Raw genomic sequence first — 24431 nt, forward strand, 5'->3', positions numbered from 1 at the left:
AGCCCACCCTGGGAGGGGGAGCCAGTCCCTGCCTGGCGCTGCCGAGCCCCGGGGCTCCCCGGGCCGGCTCCCCTGGCTCGGGGTGAGTTTGGCAGCCGGCGCGGGTCCTCTCAGCAGCTGCGGTGACAGACAGCTCCCGAGCCACCCCCCTCCGCAGCGCTGCTCTAAAATAAAAATACCTCCCGCCTGCTCCGCTCCACTCCCGGCCAAACTTCCCCCAGGGCCAAGCTGGGGGGACGGCAGCCCAAAAACACCCCTGCCCCGCTCCCCGAGCCGGGCTCAGAGATGCTCTAGGGCAAACCGGCCGCCCCCAAACCCTCGGTGGGTGTCCCCTCTCCCTTGTCCCCCTGCTGTCCCCATCGCGCTGCCGGACGCTGGATCCCCGACCCTCGCCCGCCTCCCCCCGCGGCCCCGGGGCTCAAGGTCAGTAGCGATGCGGGGCTGGGGGGGCCACGATGCGGGTGGTGACACTGCTGTCACACCTCGGGGCTTTCTGTCACCTCTGCGTGTCCCCAGCGCCCGCCCGGGGGCCGCGGAGGGAGCGGGAGGGTGAGGATGATGAGGATGATGAGGATGATGAGGATGATGCTGCCCTGCTGCCACCGGGGCTCTGCTGGGACCCCCCCCCCGAGCCTCCCTGGGCAGCCCGGAGCGATCAGAGTTAAAATCATCCGAGGGGTCCCCGTCAGCCCCCGAGGTTGGTCACCGCCTGCCGCCCGCTCCCTCGCCAAAGAAGGGAAAAAAATAAATAAAAAGAAGCTTTGGAAAGCGTGGAAAGGAGGGGGAAAAAAGCTTTTTACAGGCACGGCCGTGCGCGCTCTCCCGCCGCAGGGGCACCGCAGAGCGGGGGCAGCGCCCGCCCGCAGCGGCCCCGCACCGGGAGGGAGGGACCGACGGCGGGGACAGCCCCGACATTCCCCCGGAGGAACCCGAAATTCCGCCCGGGAGGAACCCGAAATTCCCCTCGGGATGAGCCCGAAATTCCCCCCGGGATGAACCCAAAATTCCCCCCGGGATAAACTCGAAATTCTGCTCGGGATGAACCCGAAATTCTGCCCGGGATGAACCCAAAATTCCCCCCGGGATGATCCCGAAATTCCCCCCGGGATGAACCCGAATTTCTGCCCGGGATGATCCCGAAATTCCCCCCGGATGAACCTGAAATTCTGCCCGGGATGAGCCCGAAATTCCCCCCGGATGAACCCAAAATTCCCCCCGGATGATCCCGAAATTCCCCCCGGGATGATCCCGAAATTCCCCCCGGGTTGAACCCGAAATTCTGCCCGGGATGATCCCGAAATTCCCCCCGGATGAACCTGAAATTCTGCCCGGGATGAACCCAAAATTCCGCCCGGGATGAACCCGAAATTCCCCCCGGGAAACGCGTTTGGTCCACGCCGGGGGGAGATGGGGTCACCCCCCATCGCTGCCAAGGACCTCCCCCACCCCCGCTTAAAAACCCCGGCGACCAAACAAAAAATAAACGCTTAAAATGAAAACGATAATTTAAATATTATTTTAATATTATTTTAATTTAAATATTATTTTAATTTAAATATTATTTTCATTTTATTTTCATTTTAACATGGAGTGGTTTTAATAACCTCAGAAGCTTTTGCAACGCGGATGCCAGAGCAGACAGAGGGTGACCGGGCGCCTTTTGCGCCTTAATCCCCTCAGCGCTCTCAGGGATGGTGGCAGGGGGGTGCCAGCAGCGGGGCTGTCCCCGTCCCCTGTCCCACTCCTCCCGCCTGCAGCTGCCGGACACTCAGCCGGGGAGGCAAGGCACGTCGCGCCGAGGTTAATTAACCCCGCAGGAGTAATTAGCCCCTGGGCTAATTGCTGCTGATGCCGCCGGGGGGGGCTCAGCCGTGTCTGCGGGCTCATAAAGTCTCCTGGCAGGTGAATTTTGGGATCACGGGGATTTGGGAGCCCCCGAGAGCAGGAGGTTGGGCGAGGTGAATGGGGAGGTGGGGAAACCCATCGCGTCCCCTCCATCAGCGGTGGCTCCGTGTCCTGGATCCCCTCCAGGGACCCAAGCAGGAATTAGAGGTGGGAAACGCTGGAGGGAGCCCATCCTGGAGCAGCTCTGAACATCGGGATAACGGGAAGAACAGGAACACCTGGCCCCAAATCCTGGCTCCCGGGTGGGGTTTGCAGGAACCCCTTGGCACCCAGGTGTGACCCTCTTCTCCTTTCCCTTCAGCCTTCAGGGCTGGGGAGGAGCAGCAGGAATTCAGGGTGTTTGAGGGACCCTAAATTCCTGCTAAATTCGTTTTCCCCCGGTTCTCCCCTCTCTGCTCTCTCCCTTGCCCAGGTGTGGATCCCTCCCTGGTGCCGGCCGGGGCTGTCACCTCCCACCATGGGGGTTAAGGCGATGCTCCCCAGCTACGAGCTGGGCTTCTATGCCCTCGTGGTGACCTGTGCCGTGCTCTACAGCGGCAGCGGCATCTTCGAGGCATCCAGAGGTAACGCTGCATCCCCTGGGAGGGGCCGTGGCCCTCAGGCTCCTGCTTTTACAGCTGCTGGTACCAGCAGCAGATCCCCGGCTTTAACTGCTGCAGGAAACAGCTTGCAAATCCTTTTTAAAGGGATTTTTTTTTGCCTGGTTGTCTCTTTGTCCCTGTTCCCACTGTCACAGGTCTCCAGGTAGTGCCACACCAGGCAACCACCACCCTGCCTACACAGGGCTGATTCCCTTTCTTGTTTGGTGTTTTGGGGGGTTTTTGTTTGTTTTGGTTGGGGTTTTTTGTTGGGTTGTGGTTTTTGGTTTGGTTTTGGCTTTTTTTTTTGTGTTTGTTTTTTTTGTTTGGAAGCTCGCAAACCTGAAAACTTTATGGGATCAGCCAGGCAATGTGTAATGAGAAAAAGACTTTGCTGAAAATTCCTGCAGAAACCTGCTGTCACTGACTCTTTTAGTTGTCTGTGGCAATCAGGCAATTTTGGGGTGGGGTATTTGGGCCCTGGTTGCTCATTATCACAATGATGAAGGTTCTGGGCCTGGCTTGAACCTGGATCCCGTTTCCCAGAGCTGTTTCTCTAACTCTGATTCTTCTGCAGACAGCATGAACAGAAAAGCCTTTCGGGATGGCATAAAGCCAGGCTGGCACTACTTTGGCAGGAAGATGGTGAGTGAGGAAGGGCTTGGGCTTTTCTAGCTACAGGCAGCCTGGGCAGTGGAGAAACAGAGCTGGCTTTTCTGCTACTGACACACTTCTGTGAGGTCCACCTGACTCATAATTTTCTCCCTAAAGCAGTGGGGAAAATACCAGCCCTGCTGATGCCTTGTGCAGGCTGACCTAGAACAGAGAAACTGGACAGAGCTAAAGAATAAAGCAGGGATTTATTCAAAGGCCTCCATGGATGCACCTTGGGCAGCACAAGAGCCCAGCCAGGGCTGCACCCAAGATGAACCAAAATGGCCCCAAAATGCACCAGCGCTCCCGGGCTCTCTCCCTGGGATCAGTTCTGCTCCATTTGCATCTTGCAGTTCATTGTCCCATTCCAGCTTTAGCCCCTGCAGTCCCACCCTGCTTGTTTTTCTCTCTCCAGCCCACGGGGTTTGTGCTCTTGGGCTGAGATTTGGATCATTTGTCCTTGGTGCCCAGCTGGAGCAGGAATTGTTTTGTCTCCCTGCTCTGTGCACAGAGCTCAGCATGCCCTGATGTGAAGCTCAGACCCACACACTAAAGCAGCACAGAATGTGAAAAATATAAAAGCCAAACCTGAGGCCTCACTGCAGGGCTGTGGATGCTCCACTTTGTGTGTGCTGGGATGAGTGACCTCTGCACGTCCCTCCTGGGGTTTTATGTCTGATCTAAAGTACTTGGGAGCCCTTGGGTGGAAAATGGGAAGCAAAAGCTCTAAAAGTTGTGGAGCTGGGGGCAGTAAAGTGCCTGATGCTGCTCCTGCAGGATGTGGCTGATTTTGAGTGGGTGATGTGGTTCACCTCGTTCAGGAACATCATCATCTTCGCCCTCTCGGGACACGTCCTCTTCGGCAAGATCTGCTCCATGACCGTGCCACAGGTGAGCAGGGATTTGAGAGCACCAGGGGTGGCCTGGCATCTGTGGAAGGGTCTCGGGTTTGCTGTTGCTGAAATGGCTCCCAAGGTATTAAAGAGTCTTTTGTTCAGCTTCACAACTGAAGAAGTGGAGATTCTTTGGCTTTGGTTTTCAAGGTTGTTTATTTACTTTTATCCATTACATTCTTTCTCTGACCTGCTGAGGTCTGTCTGGCAGGTCAGTTCGTGGCACCTTGACCACCCTTGGGGCGGTGTTGGCTTTTTATAATAAAACCTACCTGTACTTTATTTACAATAATTTTCCAATACCTATCACCTGTGTTAGACACTCTGTCTCTACTCTAAACCAATCCAGAAGTGCCACCATCACAGCAGAAGATGGAGGACAAGAAGAAGGAGAAGGACAGGACATGCCCAGACTCCTCCATCTTGCCTCTTGAACCCCCAATCTAAATCCCCAAAATTCTACATTTTCACCCTGTGATAAATTCACTATCATTCTACTCAAACCCCTGTGGCTTGTAACTACTCACACAAAGTTGGGAATTGTTTCCATGGGCTAAAATCAAAGGCACAGGTGGTTTTGACTCCATGCCAAGGTCTCTGAGCCCCCTGCCAGGGTCTCAAGTCCTCCAGGGCAGTCAGAGGAATGTCCTGGGCTCTGACAGAAGGGGTTTTGGGGACGTTCTGGGCTCAGGGCTCTGACAGAAGGGGTTTTGGGGACGTTCTGGGCTCAGGGCTCTGACAGAAGGGGTTTTGGGGATGTTCTGGGCTCAGGGCTCTGACAGAAGGGGTTTTGGGGACGTTCTGGGCTCAGGGCTCTGACAGAAGGGGTTTTGGGGATGTTCTGGGCTCAGGGCTCTGACAGAAGGGGTTTTGGGGACGTTCTGGGCTCAGGGCTCTGACAGAAGGGGTTTTGGGGACGTTCTGGGCTCAGGGCTCTGACAGAAGGGGTTTTGGGGACGTTCTGGGCTCAGGGCTCTGACAGAAGGGGTTTTGGGGACGTTCTGGGCTCAGGGCTCTCCCCACGCTGACCACAGCTGCTCTCTCCCCAGCACCGGGCTGTGATGTACATGATCTACGGGCTCCTGGCTGTGCTGGCCAGCATGGGGCTGCTCTACCTGATGATCATCCTGTCCCACTGCCTGCTCCTCTACTCGGTGGCCCTGGCCAAGCAGAAGTGGCTCTGCTACGTGGCCGGGCTCTGCTGCCTCGCCTCCTTCAAGGTGGAGCCCTTTGGCTCATGGCAGGTGGGTCCTGGCCGTGTGTCTGCCCCATTTCCAGCCCACTGGTGTCCATCTCCTCGGGGTCACCCCCCAGGAGGGCTCCTGGGGCATCCCCAGGCCCTCCTGGCCATTTCTCCTGGCTGTATCAGAGCTCTCACAGCATTTTAGAGGGAAGGGACTGTTGAGGTGTGAGCTTGGGAGTAATCCCACAGTGCTTATGTCACGTTTTGGTGGCTTCATGCTGTTCCAGAACAAAGGACATCTGAGTCCTGCTTGCTGCTCAGGCAGCAATTTGTCAGCCTGTTGCTGCCCTGTGCCTCAGTTTCCCCAGCTGTAACAGAGAGCTGAGATGGATTCAGTGATGCTCATCTCTTAGGTGACAGCCTAGGTAAGATTTTATCTCACTGGTGGGTGGAGAGAAGCCCAGGCAGGACTTTATCAAAATATTCAATCCCTCAGCAGGACATTGCTGTCTCTCCCTGCCTCCAAAGATGTGTTCCCTCCCTCTCCATCAATCCCAAAGCAACTGGCTCTGCTTTACTCTGTGGGGACACCTGTGACAGGGTGACATTGCCACCCAAACCAAAGCCTGTGTGACCAACAGCTGCTTGGTGACACGGCCAAGAGGATCTACCACTTCCTGACTGCTCTGAGCTGCAGGAGCCAGCTGGGAAATCGAGCCCCAGTTTTCTCCTTCCAGCTCATTAACTTCAGAGACAATTGGTGTCAGAGCATAATTAGAGGTTTTCCTTGAACTGAAAACTAAACTGGCAGAGGTCAGGGCTAGAGGAGATGCTAGGAAAAAATTCCTCACTGTGAGAGTGGAAAAGGGGCCCTGGCACAGGGTGTCTAGAGCAGCTGTGGCTGCTCCTGGATCCCTGGCAGTGCCCAAGGCCAGGTTGGATGGGGCTTGGAGCAGCCTGGGATGGTGGAAGGTGTCCCTGCCATGGCAGGGGTGGCACTGGATGGGCTTTAATGTCCCCTGAACTCACACAATTCTCTGCTGCCCCACAGGGGTCCCAGGACGAGGGGAGAGATGAGAATCTTGACTCCATGTTTCAGAAGCTGATTTATTATTTTATTGTCGGGTCCAGCTGTCTGTCTCTGCCCTGACACGGGTAGGCTGGTTCTTGGGTGGCACGCGTTTCAAAGGACGAGTCTGGACTCTTCAGCTTTTCGGTCTTCAGATTGTTTATTGTTTCTTATCTACAAAATTTTCTGTCTGCCCAACAGAGGTCTGATCTACAAGCAGTCACAGGCACTCTCTGACCACCCACGGGGCGGTCGTGTCTTTTTATACTAAAATCTACGTACATGATATTTACCTTTATTTTCCAATACTTTTCACCCATGTTGGCAAGTGCACCTTCCCCATGGACCAATCCCCAAGTGCCAACATCACCACAGGAGATGGAGGACAAGAAGAAGAAAGAAGAAGGACGAGACACGCCCTGATCCCTCCATCTTGTCTCCATAACCCCCCTGTACCAAAACCCTTAAAGTTTATATTTCACCCTATAAATGTGCCCCTTTTACACCCTTCACTCTAAAGTGATTCTCTTGTCCTCAAACTCTTGTTACTTCTGTGGATGGATCAAAATCAAGCCACCAAACACTCTTGGCAACATTCCAGGATTTTCGAGACCCCCCCAAGGGTTCTCCTGGCATCTCTGGACATCGGGAACGATGTGCTGAGATCCCACATTTTATGATGTATATTATATTAAAAAGAAATGATAGATTAAAACTATAATTAAAGAATAGAAGAAAGGATTTCATCAGAAGGCTTGGAAGGAATAGAAAGGAATGATAACAAAAGCTCGTGACTCTCAGAGAGTCTGAGCCAGCTGACTGTGATTGGCCATTAATTAGAAACAACTAACATGGATTAATCACAGATGCACCTGTTGCATTCCCCAGCAGCAGATAATTATTGTTTTTCTTTTCCTCTGAGGCTTCTCAGCTTCTCAGGAGAAAAATCCTGGCAAAAGGATTTTCCATAAAATATCACGGCGACACCCCAGGAGTGGTGTTCCCCACACAGCGAGGCAGCACAGAAGGGACACCACGTTCCTGGTGGTAATCTCTGTCTCTGTTAATCTCTGTTTCCTGCCCAGAGTGGGTTCGTGACAGGAGCTTTTGATCTCCAAGATGTCCTTTTCTACGGAGGCTGCACCTTCACCATCATGCGCTGCATGAGCTTCGCCCTCGAGAGCTCCCAGAAGGACGAGGGCATCTACTCCATCTTCGACCTCCTCAAGTACAACTTCTACCTCCCCTTCTTCTTCTTCGGGCCTGTCATGACCTTTGACCAGTTCCACACCCAGGTGAGTGAGCCTGAGGCCAGGCTGGAGCAAGATTTCCCCCCAGAATTTATTTGCTTGTGGTCAAAAACCCCAACTTTTGCCACAGTGAAGTTGCAAATGGTTGTAGAATTTCTTGTGGTCACCTCTAGTCTGTGGCTGTGCATTTTTGTGGGGAAGGGCATAAACTGATGGATTTTTAAGCTTCTTTTGGGGTTTTTTTGTTTGGCCAATTCACAATGGAAGATCTTGCTGTGATGTCCTTGCTCCCTGGGCACTGCTCCGTGCCTCAGTTTCCTTGTGTTGTCACCCCAGCACCTTCATGGTGAGGACCGCACATGGGATCTCTGCATGCTGTGACAGCAAGGACATTTCTGTCTCCCATTTCTATGCAGCTGCTTCACCCAGGGATGGTTTGTGTTTCTTTAGATCCAGTTATTTCTCAGGAAACAAATAAGATTTGGTGGAAAGCTGAGCTCCAGCAATCAGGGGCTCCATTAATAGCCTGGTGCCCCAAGTCTTTGCCTGTTCCACACAACCAAGGGAGCTTTTGGGTGAGCAGACTCCAAACAGAACTGGAAAACACCAGCAGAAGCCTGGGCTGGGACCTCTGGAGCTGTTCCACAGTCCAAGATCAAGGAAACCAGCAGTGCTGTGTCCCCCCTCGCTCTTCCCACCTCAACCTCCTTCTGCACCAAGGATCAGCCCTGGCCACCAAAGCAAGCTGGTGATGCTGGCAAGGGGGGGTGTTTGGTCAGCAGTGGTGCTGTGGAGGATTCCCACCACCACCACCACCCCTGGTTCCTTTTGCAGAAGAACAGCCACACTGAGTTTTTGGACCCAAACTGATGCCTGGATACAAGAATGTTTTGGAAAAACATTTGTGGATTCAGAAGAAAAACCAGCCCAGGGCAGGGGAGAGCAGCCAGAGCCTCGTGGGGAGGAGAAGACTGAAGGCCCACCAGCCCAGCACCTTCTCTCACACTTGGAGCTGGTTTTGGTTGCCTAAGAAAGGGTTTGCACTGGAATGTTTCCTCCAGGGTGAGCCATGATCCCAGTCCTGCTCCTTGCCTGCTCTTCACCTGTGGAATTTACAGCTTCATGATGCCTTTTAAAAGGAACAAGAGCCCTCAGGTCTTACTGGACATACTAAAAATGATTTTTAGAGCATTGGACCTTGAAGATCATAAGGTCAGCTCTGGTGTCCCTATCAGGGATCCAGCCAGGTACCTACAAATGGGGACAGGAAACTCCTCATGTCTCCAACACCTGAGCTCCCACTGCTCCTGCAGAGCTGCATCCAGGGGGAGTTTTATTCCTGCTCCTTTGCACAACCCCAAACCAGGCTGTCTAAAGCCTCTTAATGAGCAATTCCCCTCTCTGCTGCTTCAAACCCCAAAGGCACGAGGATTAAAGTCCCCAGCCCCTCTCCCCTGCCCTGGCCAGGGGTCCTGGCTTGGCCTGGCCACCACTGCCATCTCCTGGCTACATCCCCCTGCACGGCTGGAGCTGCAGCTGGACGCAGGGGTGAATTCTTAATTGCCCAAGAGCAATTAGGGCAGGAGGCAGGTGGAACCTTCCCCAGGGTGGGATGAATGGTCCCGTTAGAGATTGGATCTGTCCCTTTGGATCCTACTGGTCCTGCATCCTGGTGGAGCTCCTGCATTCCTATGTGAGATGGGAACTCATCTGTACCAGGGCTTGGCCAGCCAAATTTGGGTGGAGAAGCATCTTTCTCACTGAGACCAAGGGAACAAATGCCCCTTTCCAGGGCTGGGAGTGTCAGTGACACAGCCCTGATCCCAAGGGGGTGATGGCCAAGCGCTGGCACCACACACAGATGTGAGAATGACAGCAAACAACCTCTCATCCTCACATTTGTTGTTGCACCAGGGGAGGTTTATTATCCTATCTATAGGATAATAAAGATAATTTCTTCAAGGAAATGGTTGTTAAGCATTGGAACAGGCTCTCCAGGGCAGTGGTAGAGTCACCACCCCTGCAGGTATTTCAGAGATGTGTAGATGTGGCACTTGGGGACAGGGTTTTGTGCTGGGTTAATGGTTGGGCTCAATGATCTTAATGGATTTTTCCAGCCTAAGCCATTCTGTGATTCCATGGAAGGAGGGTTCTGTGCCCACCCACACATCTCCATGCAGAGCCTGTCCTCCCTCAGACCTGGGTCCGGTGATCTCTTTGTATCCTCAAAGCACCTGGTACTTAACAGGCACGGAAAAAAATATGGCAAAGGCTTTAATTCTCAGGAATCATCTGGATTTGACAACAGGGCTGGTGCAGCAGCCTGTGGATTATGCAGGGAGAGCTCCCACCTCTCGCAGGGAATAAAGGGGAAGTAATAAACATAAGAGGATTTTGAATACAGCAGCGATTTTGCGGGGAAGCAAGGAAGTGGCTCTGCCCCGTGTAATCCTGAGAGCTCACTCTGGCGATGGCTATGTGACAATGAGCAGAGATGTGGCAGCTCCTGGAGGCAAACCCCAGGCCCTGTTTGTGCAGGAGACAGCAAAAATGAAATCCCCATCAATCGGGTCTCACCAATTCAGGACAGCCCCTCGAGCAAGTCTCCCTCTCATTTACAGCAGGAATCTGCAACAGAAGCCTCAGCCATCATCAGCTCTCCTCTTCCTCCCAGATGACCCTGAACAAAAATACACCAGGCCTTGGCAGAGCTGTCAGGCTGAGATTCCAACCCTGGAATCCATCCTGGAGATGTGATGGGTGCAAGCATTTGCTCCCTCTCAGTGCCTTTTGGAAGGGGCTGTCCTTAAGCAAAGTTGATTTCCTGAGCACATCGCTGCAGAAAGAGCACGAAACCCTGGGAGCTCCCTGGTCAGAGTGGATTTCAGCCCACCTGGAGTTCCTGAGGACATCCAGGCCTTTGACCACACATCTGCTCTGCTGGGAACCCCCTGGGAGCAGCAGGGTGATGCAATAGGGACAGCCCTGCTGTGGGTGGGACAGGTCCTGCTCCTTGTGCATGTGCTCACCTCAGCCAGCCCTTGAGAACTCCTTAATCAGTGGAAATTTGGGCAATGTAGTCCACAGTGTGACCTTGTCCTGGTTTAGGGCAAATTTGGGAGAAAACCTCCAAAAGGGGCCCCTCCAGAAAGCAAACCCACACAGCCCCTCTCCCCAGCAGTTTGGGAAGGATTCCTCAGGGAGAAGTGGAAAGAACCTGTTTGTTTAACAGGCACAGCACCCCCAGCACACAAAATGAACAATAGCAGATGGCACCACTCTGAAAAAGAGATGACAAATTCAGAAAGTCTCTCTTGGGGGTGGTCACTCTGTTCTCAGTCCCTCCTGTGCTGGGGCAGCTGCTGCAGCCACAAGGTGCAAACTCTCAGTGTTCCCAGGTCCCAGTCCAGAGCAGGCTCAAGTAGGTCCAGAAAAAGGGAAAGGAGAAACAGTCCAGGAAAAAATTTGGACTGTTTAGCTAAACTAGCTAAGGAGCAGAAGCAAAAAGCAAGAGCAAAGCAGAAGCAAGAGCGAGAGCAAAGTGAAAAGCCAAGCAAAAAGCCAAAGCAGCACCATGTACTGCCCTGTCTGTGTGTCCCGCCAGCCATGGGGGAGCATCTGATAGCAAAACCAAAACAAAACTTTCACTCTTCAGAGCCAGTCTTGAAGGCACAGAATATAATATCCAGCATAAACAGAACACACAAATGGGGATACAGGTATCATAACGTCACCCTAGGACAGACCTCTAAAGGGGAAGGATGAATCAATCCCTGTTTGGACCTTGACCATCCTTGTGGATGAAGGAACAATGCCCATCCTGTCCCTGGGCTCAGCCCTGCCCTGTGACCAGGGTCTGAGGATGAGGGAAGAGATGAGGATCTGACTCCATGTTTCAGAAGGCTGATTTATTATTTTATGATATATACATTATATTAAAACTATACTAAAAGAATAGAAGAAAGGATTTCATCAGAAGGCTGGCTAAGAATAGAAAAGGAAAGAATGATAACAAAAGCTTGTGGCTCGAACAGAAAGTCTGAGCCTGCTGTGCTGTGATTGGCCATTAATTAGAAACATCCAACATGGGCCAATCACAGATGCACCTGTTGCATCCCACAGCAGCAGGTAATCATGGTTTACATTTTGTTCCTGAGGCCTCTCAGCTTCTCAGGAGGAAAAATCCTAAGGAGAGGATTTCTCATAAGAGATGTCTGCGACACTGCCCCTGTTTGTCCCTCCCTGCAGGTGAGCACCCGCGAGCTGAGGCGCAAGGACGACGAGATGAAGAGCATCCGTGTCAATGCCCTGCTCCACGTGGGGGCCATCGTGGCTGTGGACATCTTCTTCCACTTCTTCTACATCCTCACCCTCCCTTCTGACCTGAAGTTCGTGAACCGCCTCTCGGACTGGTCCTTGGGTGAGTGGCTGTGCTTGGGCACCTTCTCCCCTGTCCTCAGCTCCAAGGCAGTGGGGAGGGATCCAGATCTCCATCCACACCCCTGAGAGGCTTTGGGAATGCCTGTGTTGGACAGGTTTGAGTAAAAAACTCCTCATCCTCACTCTGGCCATGCACAGAGCTGGGTTGGTGGCCCTGGAGGTTGGGTTGGAGGTTGGGTGGCTCTGGAAAGCACATGGTGCTGGTCTGGCCTTTCCACAGGGTAAATTGATTCGTTTGGGGTTTAGGAAGCTGAGCACCAAATTATTTTTGTTACCTTTGGACTGGGAGGGAGCTCAGCACCTCTGAAAAATCAGCAGGACAAAGCAAACCACGTGCAGCAATGCAAAGCCTGATTGCATGTAAGGAAAGTTGTCCATGGAGTGGTCAAACACTGGGAGAGGTGCCCAGAGAGGTTGTGGATTGTCCCAAAAGGGTCTGTTGGACACTTACATGGACAATGTCCAGGGCAACATAATCTCTACCTAAAGGTGGGTGTTCTCCAAGCATGGCTGGGTTAGCAACCTCCAGAAGGCAAATCCCCAGGATAAGTGATGGAAGCAGCGCTGGCAGCTGGAGGGAGGGCTCCAGATGATCAAATCCATGTGTGATGGCAGCATTTCAGACACCACCACACAGCAGAGGACAAGCAGGGCTGGAGGAGCCTCCTGTGTCTCCAGAGTGGCAGCTCGAGGCCAGGATAAAATCCTAATGCAGCTGGAGTGGCACTAACATGGATTTAGGGTGTCCCAAGAGCCCTGGCTAGGTGGATCCCATGTTACTCCAGAGGGAGCTGAGCTCTTCTGACTGTCCTGACCACGGTGGGAGTGGTCAGATTTTCCCTTAATCTGGGAGCTGGATCCCACCAAGACAGGGGCATTTTAGCAGCTCTTTGCAGAGACGTGAAATCTTTAGTAGCTGTTCCTGCAGGGTTTGTTTCCCAGTGTCAGACCTCTCTAAGGCAGAGGTTCTGACCCTGGCTCCGCTGTAGCATGACATCCATGGCCAGAGGGAGCTGGGGTGGGGGGGATTTTGATGGAGGTGCCAATAAAACCTCAAAGGGCAGACCTGAGAACTGTGATGAGTTCATCAAGGCTTAACAAGCCTCAGAGGGAAGGCACAATGATGGAATAAATTACTGTACAAAGAGAATTTCTTGGACTATTAAGACCAATAAGCAGTTTGCTCCCTAATACCCCGAGAAGAAATTGCCCTTTGGTTCAAGCCTCTTAAAAAAAAATTAGTTTTAAAAGGTTTGTTCTGCAGAAATCCTGATGCATTCCGTGTTCCTTTTTCTCTGTTTGTCTCCCATTTTTGCTCCAGCTGGCCTGGCCTACTCCAATCTGGTGTATGACTGGGTGAAGGCTGCTGTGATGTTTGGTGTCATCAACACCATTGCCAGACTGGACCACCTGGACCCACCCCAGCCCCCAAAATGCATCACCATGCTCTACATCTTTGCTGAAACGTGAGTACCCTGAATGGAGACTGTTTGAGCTGGACAGGACCTGTGCGGAGGGGAGGACTCCTGGGCAGTCCTGGGCAGCTGCTCTCTGAGCTGGAGACCACCTGAAACCACAGCCTGGACCTGGCCAGAACCCAGGGAAATATTCTTAGGTGGGGAGAAATGGATAAGGAGAAAAGTTAAGCCACGTCTCTAGCGGGATCTGTCCAAGGAAGGAGCCTGGAGGATTTCTGTGAGCAAGGTCCATGATGTGCCTTGCCAGGGGATTGGGTGTTTTCTCTGTTTCAACGGGTTTTTATTGTCATTGTGTGTTTTAATATGTTCTTATCTTATTTTTAGGCATTTCGACAGAGGGATTAATGACTGGCTGTGCAAGTAAGTGTCTGGTTGAGCACCTCTAGTCTGGTTCATCCATCCCAGAGCAATGAAGCATCACATGCTGTTCATCCCAAAGCTGGGGTGTCCTCTCTTCTGGATAAATCCCACTATTTGCTCTGTTTAGCCCCAAACCCATTGAATTAATTGCACAAAGAACAGCCCCCTCCTCCAAAGCTGGGAATAAAAGAGTGCTGTCCCAAAATCCCTTTAGGTCTGGTGGGTGTAGGGTTCCCTCAGAGGAGGAAGAGCCAGCTTTACATTTCTCCAGGAGGAAAGGGGAACTGAGTACTGTATCTCCATCTGCACCTGCCTCAGCCCTTCAGCTCCCTTCATCCACAAGTTCACACCAGCAAACCTCCACTGAGGGGGGTGGTGGCTGCTTTGTGATAAAATCCTGAGCACCAGCAAGTCTGAGGGAACCCCAGTTTTACCTGCCAGAGGAGGAAAGGTGGATATTTTGTCCTTGAGTATTTATAGGTTGGTAGGAACACAAGTCCCAAGCAGTTGGGGCACAGCAAAAATCAATTTATTGCCATAACATCCCTCCTGTTTTACTGGGATGTTCTGGGCTGACCTCTCTGTGAGAGGAGCTTGGGAAAAGAAACTCCAGAGGGATCTCCTGGACTACAGGGAGCACCAACCTGTGGTGGTGTTCACAGGGGTCCTAGGACGAGGAAAGAGATGAGAATCTTGACTCCATGTTTCAGAAGGCTGATTTATTATTTTATGATATATATTATATTAAAAGAAAATTATATACTAAAACTATGCTAAAGAATAGAAGAAAAGGATTTCATCAGAAGGCTTGAAAGCAATAGAATGGAATGATAATAAAATTTTGTGACTGACCAGAGTCTGAGACAGCTGGACTGTGATTGGCCATTAATTAAAAACAGCCACATGAGACCAATCAAAGATGCCCTTGTTGCATTCCAGAGCAGCAGATAATCATTGTTCACATTTCGTTTCTGAGGCCTCTCAGCTTTTCAGGAGAGAAAAATCCTAGCAAAAGTATTTTTCATAAAATATGTCCATATATTTTCATAAAATATATTTTATCATTATATATAATTTATAATTTATATATATGAATTATATATAATGATATATAAAACAGTAAAATAACTACAAAAAATAAACAAAAAATTAAAATACAATACTATAAATTAATATATAATAATATATATAATATATATTTTATTTTATCATTATGTATAATTTATAATTTATATATCATTATATAATTTTATAGAATATAATATATAAATGTATATTATATAATTTATATAGAAAAAACATTAACCACCTTCCCTGGCTTTTAGGTACGTGTATGACCACATTGGAGAGAACCACGACAACATCCTGAAGGAGCTGGTGGCCAGCATCACCACCTTTGCCATCACCACGCTCTGGCTGGGGCCCTGCCAGGTCGTTTACATCTGGTCCCTCGTCAACTGCTTCGGCCTCAACTTCGAGCTCTGGGTGCAGAAGTTCTTCCAGCTGGGGCCCTTTGCCAAGCTGGAGGTGAGGGCGTGGGGACAGCTCCAGGGGGCTGGGAAATGCCTGTGCCTGGAGGGAGCTCACACTGGGTTGCAGGGGTTGGGTTTTTGGGTGAGGAGGAAGAGCAGAATCCCTGGGGATGCCATGGGGCTCCTGCCTGGAGATCTGGAGGTCTTTGCTGTGGCCTTCAAAACCGTGGAATTATTAAGACTGGAAAAGACCAGCAAGTCCAGCTGGATCACCACTGTGGTGGTGTTCACAGGGGTCCCGGGATGAGGGAAGAGATGAGAATCTTGACTCCATGTTTCAGAAGGCTGATTTATTATTTTATGATAGATACTATATTAAAAGAAAATGATATATCAAAACTATACTAAAAGAATAGAAGAAAGGATTTCATCAGAACGCTAGCAAAGGAAAAGGAAAGGAATGATGATAAAATGTTGTGCCTGACCAGAGTCCCAACACAGCTGGACTGTGATTGGCCATTAATTAAAAACAACCACAAGAGACCAATCCCAGATGCACCTGTTGCATTCCACAGCAGCAGATAACCATTGGTTACATTTTGTTTCTGAGGCCTCTCAGCTTCTCAGGAGAAAAATCCTACCAAAAGTATTTTTCAGTAAATATGTCCATAACACCATGCCCACCACTAAACCACATCCTTTAGTGCTGTATCCATGGGGGTTTTTTTTGAACATTTCCAGGGATGGAAACTGTCCCTGGACAAGCCTTGGGATCAGCCACTGAGCTGTGCAAGGGAAGCTCAGTCCTGGTGCTCTGTGTCCCCTCATTCCATGCGCTTTGTCACCCACCCAGAGCAAACCAACTCCTGCCCCTGTGCTGCTCACAGGGAATTTAGATTGGGGTGGAAATTCCAGAGGGAAAACAGAGGTCCAAGAGAAGCAGGAGTGAATCTCCAATGAGGCATCAAAGTGCCACAGATGGACACAAAATTTGAGATGTCTGTCAATATCTGTCCTTGGGAATAGGTCTATGCATATGGGGAATATTCTATGGGGAATATCCAGATCCTAGGGGGAAATGTTTACATATTTCCTTATGGGATTAATTTCTTCTTGTTCCACAGAGCACCTTGGCATTCTCAGTGGTTTTGATCTGATTTCTTTTAAAATCGTTTGGATGATATAAAAAATTATTTTAAAATAATAATAATTTAATAATTTTAATAATAATTTAATAATAATTTTAATAATTTGTGCCCTGTCTTTGTTTGGGACCAAGATATCTCAGGGACATACTGGAAAAAAAAATCTTTAAAACTTCCACCCTGAAAACAGTTATCTTCCTGTTGGAATCCAAAATGCAAGAAACTCTCAGAACTTTAGACCTGTAAACCCAAGCTTAGAATTAAACCAAAGATTTAATCCAAAACCTTAAAAAAACCTTCCAAACTTAAATACTAAAACCAAAAATATAAATTTATAGTTTAAAACAAAACCATGTTAAACTAAATTTAAAAAATTTAAAGTTTAAAATTTAAAATATAAAATAACTGCAAAATAAACAAAAATTAAAATGCAATTCTATAAATTTATATATAATATATATCTAATTATATATAATTTGTATATAATTATGTAATTTATATATAATATAATATATACATGTATATTGTATAATTTATAATTATATATCATTTACATAATTTATAATTTATATATCATGAGATATATCAATTAACTAAAAAAACTTACACTGTAACACAAATCCATACAACAAAATATTTAAAAATTAAATCAAAACCGTAATATCCTTATTAACAGTATTTTATTAATCAATAACTTCTTAAACAATCATAACTAAAAATCTTAAAACACTCTAAACCATGCTATAACAATATAAGCCAAATTCCCCCTTCCTACCTATAAAAAATTAAATATAAATATAAAATAGATAAACCACATAAATATAAAAAATAAAAATATAATTTTTTAAAAATCACATCATCAAAATAAAAATAAAATTAAAATATAAAAAATAACATAAATAAATACATAAAATATAAACCACACAGGAAAAAATAAACCACAATTCCAAAATCCTATCTCAAATTCCTTCCAAAAAATATATTCCTTCCATTAAAATGTAAAAATATAATACAAATAAATATATAAAATATAAACCACATATAAAAAAATAAAATATAAAAAAATAAACCACAACTCAAAAAATCACATCTCAAATGCCTCACATCTCAAATTACAAATAAATTATCACAAGCTCCCTATTTCTTTTTCCCAATTTAAATCCTGGAGGTCCTAAATTAGTTAAAGATCTATTTTGAATACAAACCGTGGAGAGCAATCCTCCCGTTTGCTCTCCTGGTTGAACTCCTAATCAGATTAGGGCTCTCGAGGCAGTGAAATCCCCTTCCCTGCAGCACCACAATTCCCAGCCCTAAGTAGCCTGGAGGCTCTTTGGAGGCTGTTCTGAACTCCTTCCCTGCTCCACTCACAGCAGCTGATCCTGGAGATTATGTGCCACTGACAATTCCACTCTGCTGCTGTCATTGGCTTTTGAGCTTTTTTTTTCTTTCCTGTAATTCCTAGGAAACTATTTTTACCAGGAGCCAGGAGTGATTTGCATGTAGGGCTAATAATAATCCTGGGATACAACAGATTCTTCTGCCTTGAGGAGTGGCAAGAGGTGGAGAAAGCAGGACTCAACCATTTCATTTTAAAGAGGATCTGAGAGAGCTGGAGAAGGACTTGTCACAAGGATGTGGAGGGACGGGACAAGGAGAAATGGATTCAAACTGACAGAGGGCAGGGTTAGATGGGATTTTGGGAAGGAATTCTTCCCAGTAAGGGTGCTGAGGCCCTGGCACAGGTGCCCAGAGAAGCTGCGGCTGCCCCTGGATCTCTGGAAGTGTCCAAGGCCAGGTTGGACAGGGCTTGGAGCACTCTGGGACAGTGGAAGGTGTCCCTGCCATGGCAGGGGGTGGAATGGATGATCCTGAAGATCCCTTCCAACCCAAACCCTTCCATGTGTCTGTGATTCTATAATTACCATGAAACTGTGTCTAACATCTTGCCCCTACTCATGGGACCCAGCCCAGAGTCCCTAAAGCAGCAGAGCAGTTTTGTCCTTCCCTTGTCCTTTCATTTCTTCATTCCAGAGGCACTTAAAGCTGCTCTGATTTTTGCCTCCTCTCTGGGATCCAGCTGAGGTTGCCCCAGTCACCCCCTTTCCCTTAGAGACCCTTTTCCCTCTGCTCCTCTCTCCTCCACAGGCCAAGCTGTCAGGGGCCATGTCTCGGCGGATCAGGGCAGCTTTTGGGGCTGTGAACTTCTGGGCCATCGTCCTCTACAACATCCTGGCCCTCAACAGCCTGGAGTTTGCTCTGCTGGTGACCAAGAGACTCCTCGTGACGGGTAAGGTGCTGCCAGCCTTCCCCACTGAGACACCCCTGTCTGAACTGCTGTGGGAGCTGAGCACTGGGATCTTGGATCCTTCTGGGTCCAAAGTGCCCTGGTCACTGGTTTGTGATGTGGCTGCTCCAAATGTCCTTAATTCTCACGCAAAAAGTGGTTTCTTAGCCCCTCCTGCTCCTCACTGAGTGTTCTGGAGTGCCAGCTGCCTGCCAGGTGTGCTTGTACAGCTCCTGGGCCAGCCTGAGCCTGGCTCAGCCTCCCTGGAGCACTGCAGAGGTGATGTTCACCTCACCAAGCAGGGCTCAGTCCCTGCCTGTGAAATGTCCCCTTGCCGGAGAAAGGGATTGACCCCTCCTGCCTCATTTCCTCTGCTCTGCTCCAGCAGACATCCTCCACCATCCCAAAGGTGACAGGTACAAATCCTCATCCTGCATGTCTTGGTTTGGAAAGACAGGAGTCTGCTGAGGAAGGCAGGAGCCTCCCCTGAAATGGAGAATGTAAACCCTCCCCACCCCTCTGAATTGCTATGAATTTGAAATTAAGGGGCTCTCAGGCAAAAATATGAGAGCAGGAATAACAGTTCTTTAATAGGGAAGAAAATAAAAGGATAAAATAAACAATGCAGTAAACTAGAACAACACTGACAGGGTCAGAACCCAGCCTGACACCCTGTGGGTCAGGGTGTGGGCAGCAGAACCATTGGAATTGTGGCTCAGCCCTCCTGCAGTGTCAGGGGTGGCTCTGCTGGAGCAGGGATCCTGTAGAAAGGTGCAGTCTCTTCCTCTGAAGATCCAGGGGAAGAGGCAGCTGCTGTTCCTCTGGGAAATCCAGTGCAGAAGCCGTGCAGTTATTCCAAGATCTCCAGATTATATCCAGGTAGGAATGCTTGGCTCCTCCCTCTGGGCTCACATCTCCCAGGGGGATGCTGTAGTTCTTATCAGCCATGCAGGGACATTCAATGGCTGTTATCAGCAGATGTCCCCTCCTGAGGGAGGAGTGATTGTGGAAGAGATAAGGCAAACTGCCCACCTGACAAGAGACAACTGCCATACAGATGGTGATAGAATACATCTTGCCCTGCAATCTGGATCAGTACATTTCTAATCAGTGGATTGTGGCACTGTTCTGAAGTATTCTTGAGCTGCCCAGGGTATAAATAGCCCTGAGGAGCCCTCTCTGGGATGGGGATGGAGAATGTCACACTCGCTGTGCCAGGAGTGCCTGCCCGCTGAGCTCGCTGGCTTTTGCTGGTTGCATTATTCATTGCACAGCTCCTGTTTTAGCAGGAACAAACCCTGGATCCACCCCTGTGCTGTGGAGACCAGATTTGTGATTGCAAACACCATCAGACCCTTCCAAAGAGGAGGGAGAGCTCAGTCACTGACGTAGGTGACAAAAATATGTATTTTCCTGGGCGGACACTGTGTCCTCACTAAGTGCAGGACAAGAAGACTTCAAAACAGTGCCACAATGCACTGATTAGAAATGTACAGACTGCAGGACGAGGATTTGTACCTGTCACCTTTGGGATGATGCAGGGTGTCTGCTGGAGCAGAAGAAATGAGGCAGGACAAGGCTGGGGTTGATCTCAGCATCAGTGGGGCCCAAAGATTCCAGAAGGTCACAGTGTTGAGCAATGATAAACATGGGCAGGTTCAATGGGCAGCAAGCCAACCGTGACCTCTGAACTTGGGGAGCAGAAGGATTTTTGGGGGTAAGAGGGGCTCAAAACCCCTCCAGCATTCCCCCTTGGTGGGCTCAGGCACAGCTTCACCTAAAATCCAAGCCTGAGGATTTCCCTCTTGCTGAAGCTGCAGGGCTGGATCTATGACAAAAAAATGTCACTGGCCACCATGAGCTTGTGTGACCTCCCAAACCCGCCTGAGAGGCAGCTGTGCTGGGCTGAAGAAGTGGCCTTGTCAGGCCAGCACAGCTGCATGACCAGCTCTCCCTCCCTGCCCTAGGTTTCCCTGAGAGCACCTTGTCCATCTGGTTCATCACCTACTGCGGCGTGCAGCTGATCAAGGAGCGCGAGCGCATCCTGGCCATCCAGGAGGAGGAGAAGGGGGACAAGGCCAAGCTGGAGTAGGGGAGGCTTGTCCTGAAGCTTCATCTCCCTTCCAGCCACTGCTGCCAGGCCAGGCACCGGTCAGGGCTCTCCGAGCCCTCCTGACAATCGGACTGCTGTAGCTCATCCACGTAGAAGACACCTGGAAGGCACAGGTCACCCCCTTGCTGCAGGGAAGATTTTCCATCAGGCACAGCGGGTGTTTCACAGTCTCCCCAGACGTGGCAGGATGCTGAGGCAGCTCCCAGGATGTTTTTTCCATGCCAGAGCCATCCCTGTTGTTTTCCTGACCCTCTGAAGTGTGCAGGCCCAGAGATTTCACCCTCTGCTTCCCCCAATGCTTGGTGCACCAGCACTGGGCTCCCCCTCAGCCCTTGTCTCCCAGAGAAGACTCCAGGCCCCATGGCTGGAGGTTTTAGGGCCCTGCACTGCTGGATCTGAGACTGATGTGACCACCCTGCTGTGACATGTGTCCTGGGACTCAAGCCAAACCCCACCTCAGTTTTTTTTACATGCCACAGACAGAGGTCTAAGCTCACATTCCTGCCCATGGCTGAGGGACAGAAGGTGCTGTAGCCACCCCTTGCTCATCTCCATCCCTTTCCTCAGCTGCCTTTGGTGTGCACAGCCCAGTGAGCACACAGCTGAACACAATCAAAGGAGAAAAACCCCAGGTGAAGGGCAAGGAGTGGGGCCAGGTGGTGGAGGGAAAGCCTATGGGAGACTCCTTGGAGAATCAGACTTTGGGAGTGTGTGAAACACAGTGCCTTGGGGAAAAGGTGGGTTTGTGACACAGAAATAGCTCTCTTGCACTTTAGAGTAACTCTCAGTGGCCTTATGTCTGAGTTCTGTCTGTTTGGGGGCAGGATCCACACCCCTCTGCAGTGGGGTCGAGACCTTGGTGCATCCCTGTGGGGGAAGCAGGATGGGTTCCTAGCCAGCTTTCAGCTCTGCCAAAGCAATTTGTGAAGTCCCTGGTAAATGTCTCTTATTTATGTAGCCAATAAATGTTGGGTAACTCTGGCACCTGCTGCTCATCCCTGTTAATGCTGCTGGCTGCAGGTGACACCCCTGGAAACACCCAGACACCAGAGCTGAGAGGACAAGGATCTGTTGGCAGGTCTTCACCTACTCCCCCAAAAAAAGTGACACAAGACATTTGTGACTGCAGCAGAAACCCATTTGCCATCACCAGACTGAAGGTTGGGCTGCACTGGATTCATATTCACCTTTAATTTCACTCTACTGTTGGGTGTCATCACCAGACTGGAGTTTGGGCTGCACTGGATTCATATTCACCTTCAATTTGACTCTGCTTTTGTACATATCTTGATCCTGTGGCCAGCAAACTTCACCCATGTGGGTTTTGGGTTAGAAGCCAGCTTGGTTTTACTTTTGGGAGCCTGACCAACAGTGCTGGGAGTAAGGGGCAGGCATTGTGCCTTGGTGGCATCTTGTCACATCCCTTTTTGGCACATCTGTCACTGCTGGACTTTTCATAGATGTTTTTGGCATCTCCGTTATTTCAGCTTTACTTTTTCCATCAGACCAGCTCTGCCACCGTGTGCTTCCTGCAGGGTTGGCTTCCTCTCCTGCCCTCTGTGGGGGTGTCCTTGCACAGGTGGCACCTCCCTGAGCTGCTGTCCCCACGGGCTCTGTCCCTGGGGTGGCTCAGCTCAGGTCTGTGGCTGCCTGGGAGGACAGAGTCAGCTCCCAGTGTCCAAGTGGGTGACTCACATGGCAAAGCCCAGTGACTCTGCACTGCCCTCCTGACTGGGACACTTCAGGAGAGAAAATAGCCCATCCACTAAGAGGCTATATTTACCCAGCAGCTGCAGCTGCTGAAGCTGCCAGAAGGAGCTAATCTTAGACACCAACCCAGCCAGTGATCTGTTAGAGACAGTTCATGGGAGAATTTGGGCTTTGCCCTCCTTTTCCAGGAGTTTTCCCTTCAGCTTTTGCTGATCTGACAAGCCCAGGAGGTCTGAGCCCCCTGGTGCTGTCTCAACCAGCTCAGCCTTGCACAGGACACCCCCACCCTCACTGAATGTCTCTGTAGGATGGGATTTATCCACTCATTTGCTCTGATTATTGCCTGCCCCTTCGTAAAACTCCACCAAGAAGCCAAGAAAAGCAATTTTTTATCGTAATTACAAATCCCACCTAACAGCCTTACACTGGACACTTTCTTGTTCAGCCTGACATGGCTGAAATTCCTTCCTCCATCCTTTTTGTTGTAACATTTTGTATGGGTGGGAGTGATCCTGCAGCACTGCATCCCTTTAGGATGTATCTGTGTATCCTCACTGTTGTGGTTTAATCCCACTCACTCACTCCCCCTCACCCCATAAGGAGGAGAATCAGAAAGAAAAGGTGAACAGGTAAATCTGTGGAGATGAGAACAGTTTAACATTTGAAACAAAACATAGTGATGATAATAATAATGACAAGGAGAGGAGAAAGAGCAACAGAGCCCGAGAGGAACAAGTGCTGCACAACAATTGCTCATCACCCACTGGCTGATGCCCAGCCTGTCCCCACACAGCAAATTGGCTCCCTTCTGGGTAATTTCCACAGTTTATATCCTGGAAATGATGTTCTGTGGTGTGGAACATCCCTCTGGCCAGCTCAGGTCAGCTCTCCTGGCCACGCTGCTTCCCAGCTTTTGGTGCAGCTCCTGCCTGGCAGAGTGTGAGAGATGGAAAATCCTGACTCAGGGTGAGGATGACAGCAGGAGCCAAAATATCAGTGAGTTATCAGCATTATCCTCATCCTAAATCAGGAAAAGCACAGCACTGCAGGAGGAAAATCAACTCTCCCAGATGAAACCAGGACCTCCACCCCCTCCCATGTCCTGGGGGACTGTTGCCCACCTGGGGACACATTTAAGGACTGTGGGAATCCACTGGTCATTGGAAATCGCTGGCTGTGGCCCTGTCAGACCTGGGGCACAGTGCACCCAGGCTCTTGGAAAACCAGGGCTGCTTCCCCAAGCCTTGGAGCTGCTCCAGGCAAAGCCACTGCAGCCCTTGGGAGTCCCCAGGGCAGGTTTGGGAGCAGCACAGGGCCCTTTCCCTGGGTCAGCCACCAACCTGGGAGATGCCAGAGACCCAGCAGGTCCCAGAGCTCCTCTGGGAAGGGCTGCAGCTGAATTTTAGCAGTGGCAACCCGTGGGGTGGGGGATAAGGAAGCAAAACTCAGCTGGCAGCAGCACGAAAAGGAAAACAAGGCAGGGCTCAAGGGAGATTAAAGGCAGAGGGAGGGGGGAAATCCCAGCTGGTGGCACAACAACACAGGATTAAACTTGGGATGGCACAGAGCTGATGCACAGGGGGCAGAGAGGGGAGGGAGGGGGTGTCCAGCCCCAGATGTCAGCGAGGAAAAATTCCTGAAGTTCGACCCAGTTCAAAGATCAGCACTTGGAGCTTGGGCCTGGCACAGATGAGCAGCACAGGAGAGCTCATGATGTGAGCTCTGAAAACAGCTTGAGATTATTTCCCTGCTCTGTTGGTACCTCCCAGCTGCTGCTGGAACCACACCAGTACAGAAGGGCTTCATACTGGTACAGCTCCCTCCCTCTTGTAGAGATGACCATCATGGCAATTTTTATGCTCATATCCCTGCCAGGGTAAGGGGTTGTGTGGCTTTA

The 24431-nt window shown here is 50.0% G+C and overlaps 1 protein-coding gene across 2 annotated transcripts; it reads left to right on the forward strand.

The window, feature by feature from the left end:
- Positions 1-215: 215 nt before the first annotated feature.
- Positions 216-21808, forward strand: HHATL (hedgehog acyltransferase like). Of its 2 annotated transcripts, none has more exons than XM_066554750.1 (12): positions 216-423; positions 2318-2468; positions 3061-3128; positions 3915-4028; positions 5080-5274; positions 7368-7577; positions 11781-11952; positions 13294-13438; positions 13775-13810; positions 15136-15337; positions 18573-18714; positions 20679-21808. In XM_066554750.1, the coding sequence occupies exons 2-12, from the start codon at positions 2363-2365 to the stop codon at positions 20801-20803; spliced, it is 1515 nt and encodes a 504-aa protein (XP_066410847.1). In that variant the 5' UTR covers positions 216-423; positions 2318-2362; the 3' UTR covers positions 20804-21808. The 2 variants fall into 2 exon arrangements, with proteins under 2 accessions (XP_066410847.1, XP_066410930.1); XM_066554833.1 differs by lacking the exon at positions 216-423 and adding an exon at positions 1867-1902.
- The last annotated feature ends 2623 nt before the right edge of the window (positions 21809-24431 follow it).

Source organism: Molothrus aeneus, chromosome 1 (assembly GCF_037042795.1).
Source record: "Molothrus aeneus isolate 106 chromosome 1, BPBGC_Maene_1.0, whole genome shotgun sequence".
In the NCBI taxonomy this organism is placed as follows: Eukaryota; Metazoa; Chordata; class Aves; order Passeriformes; family Icteridae; genus Molothrus; species Molothrus aeneus.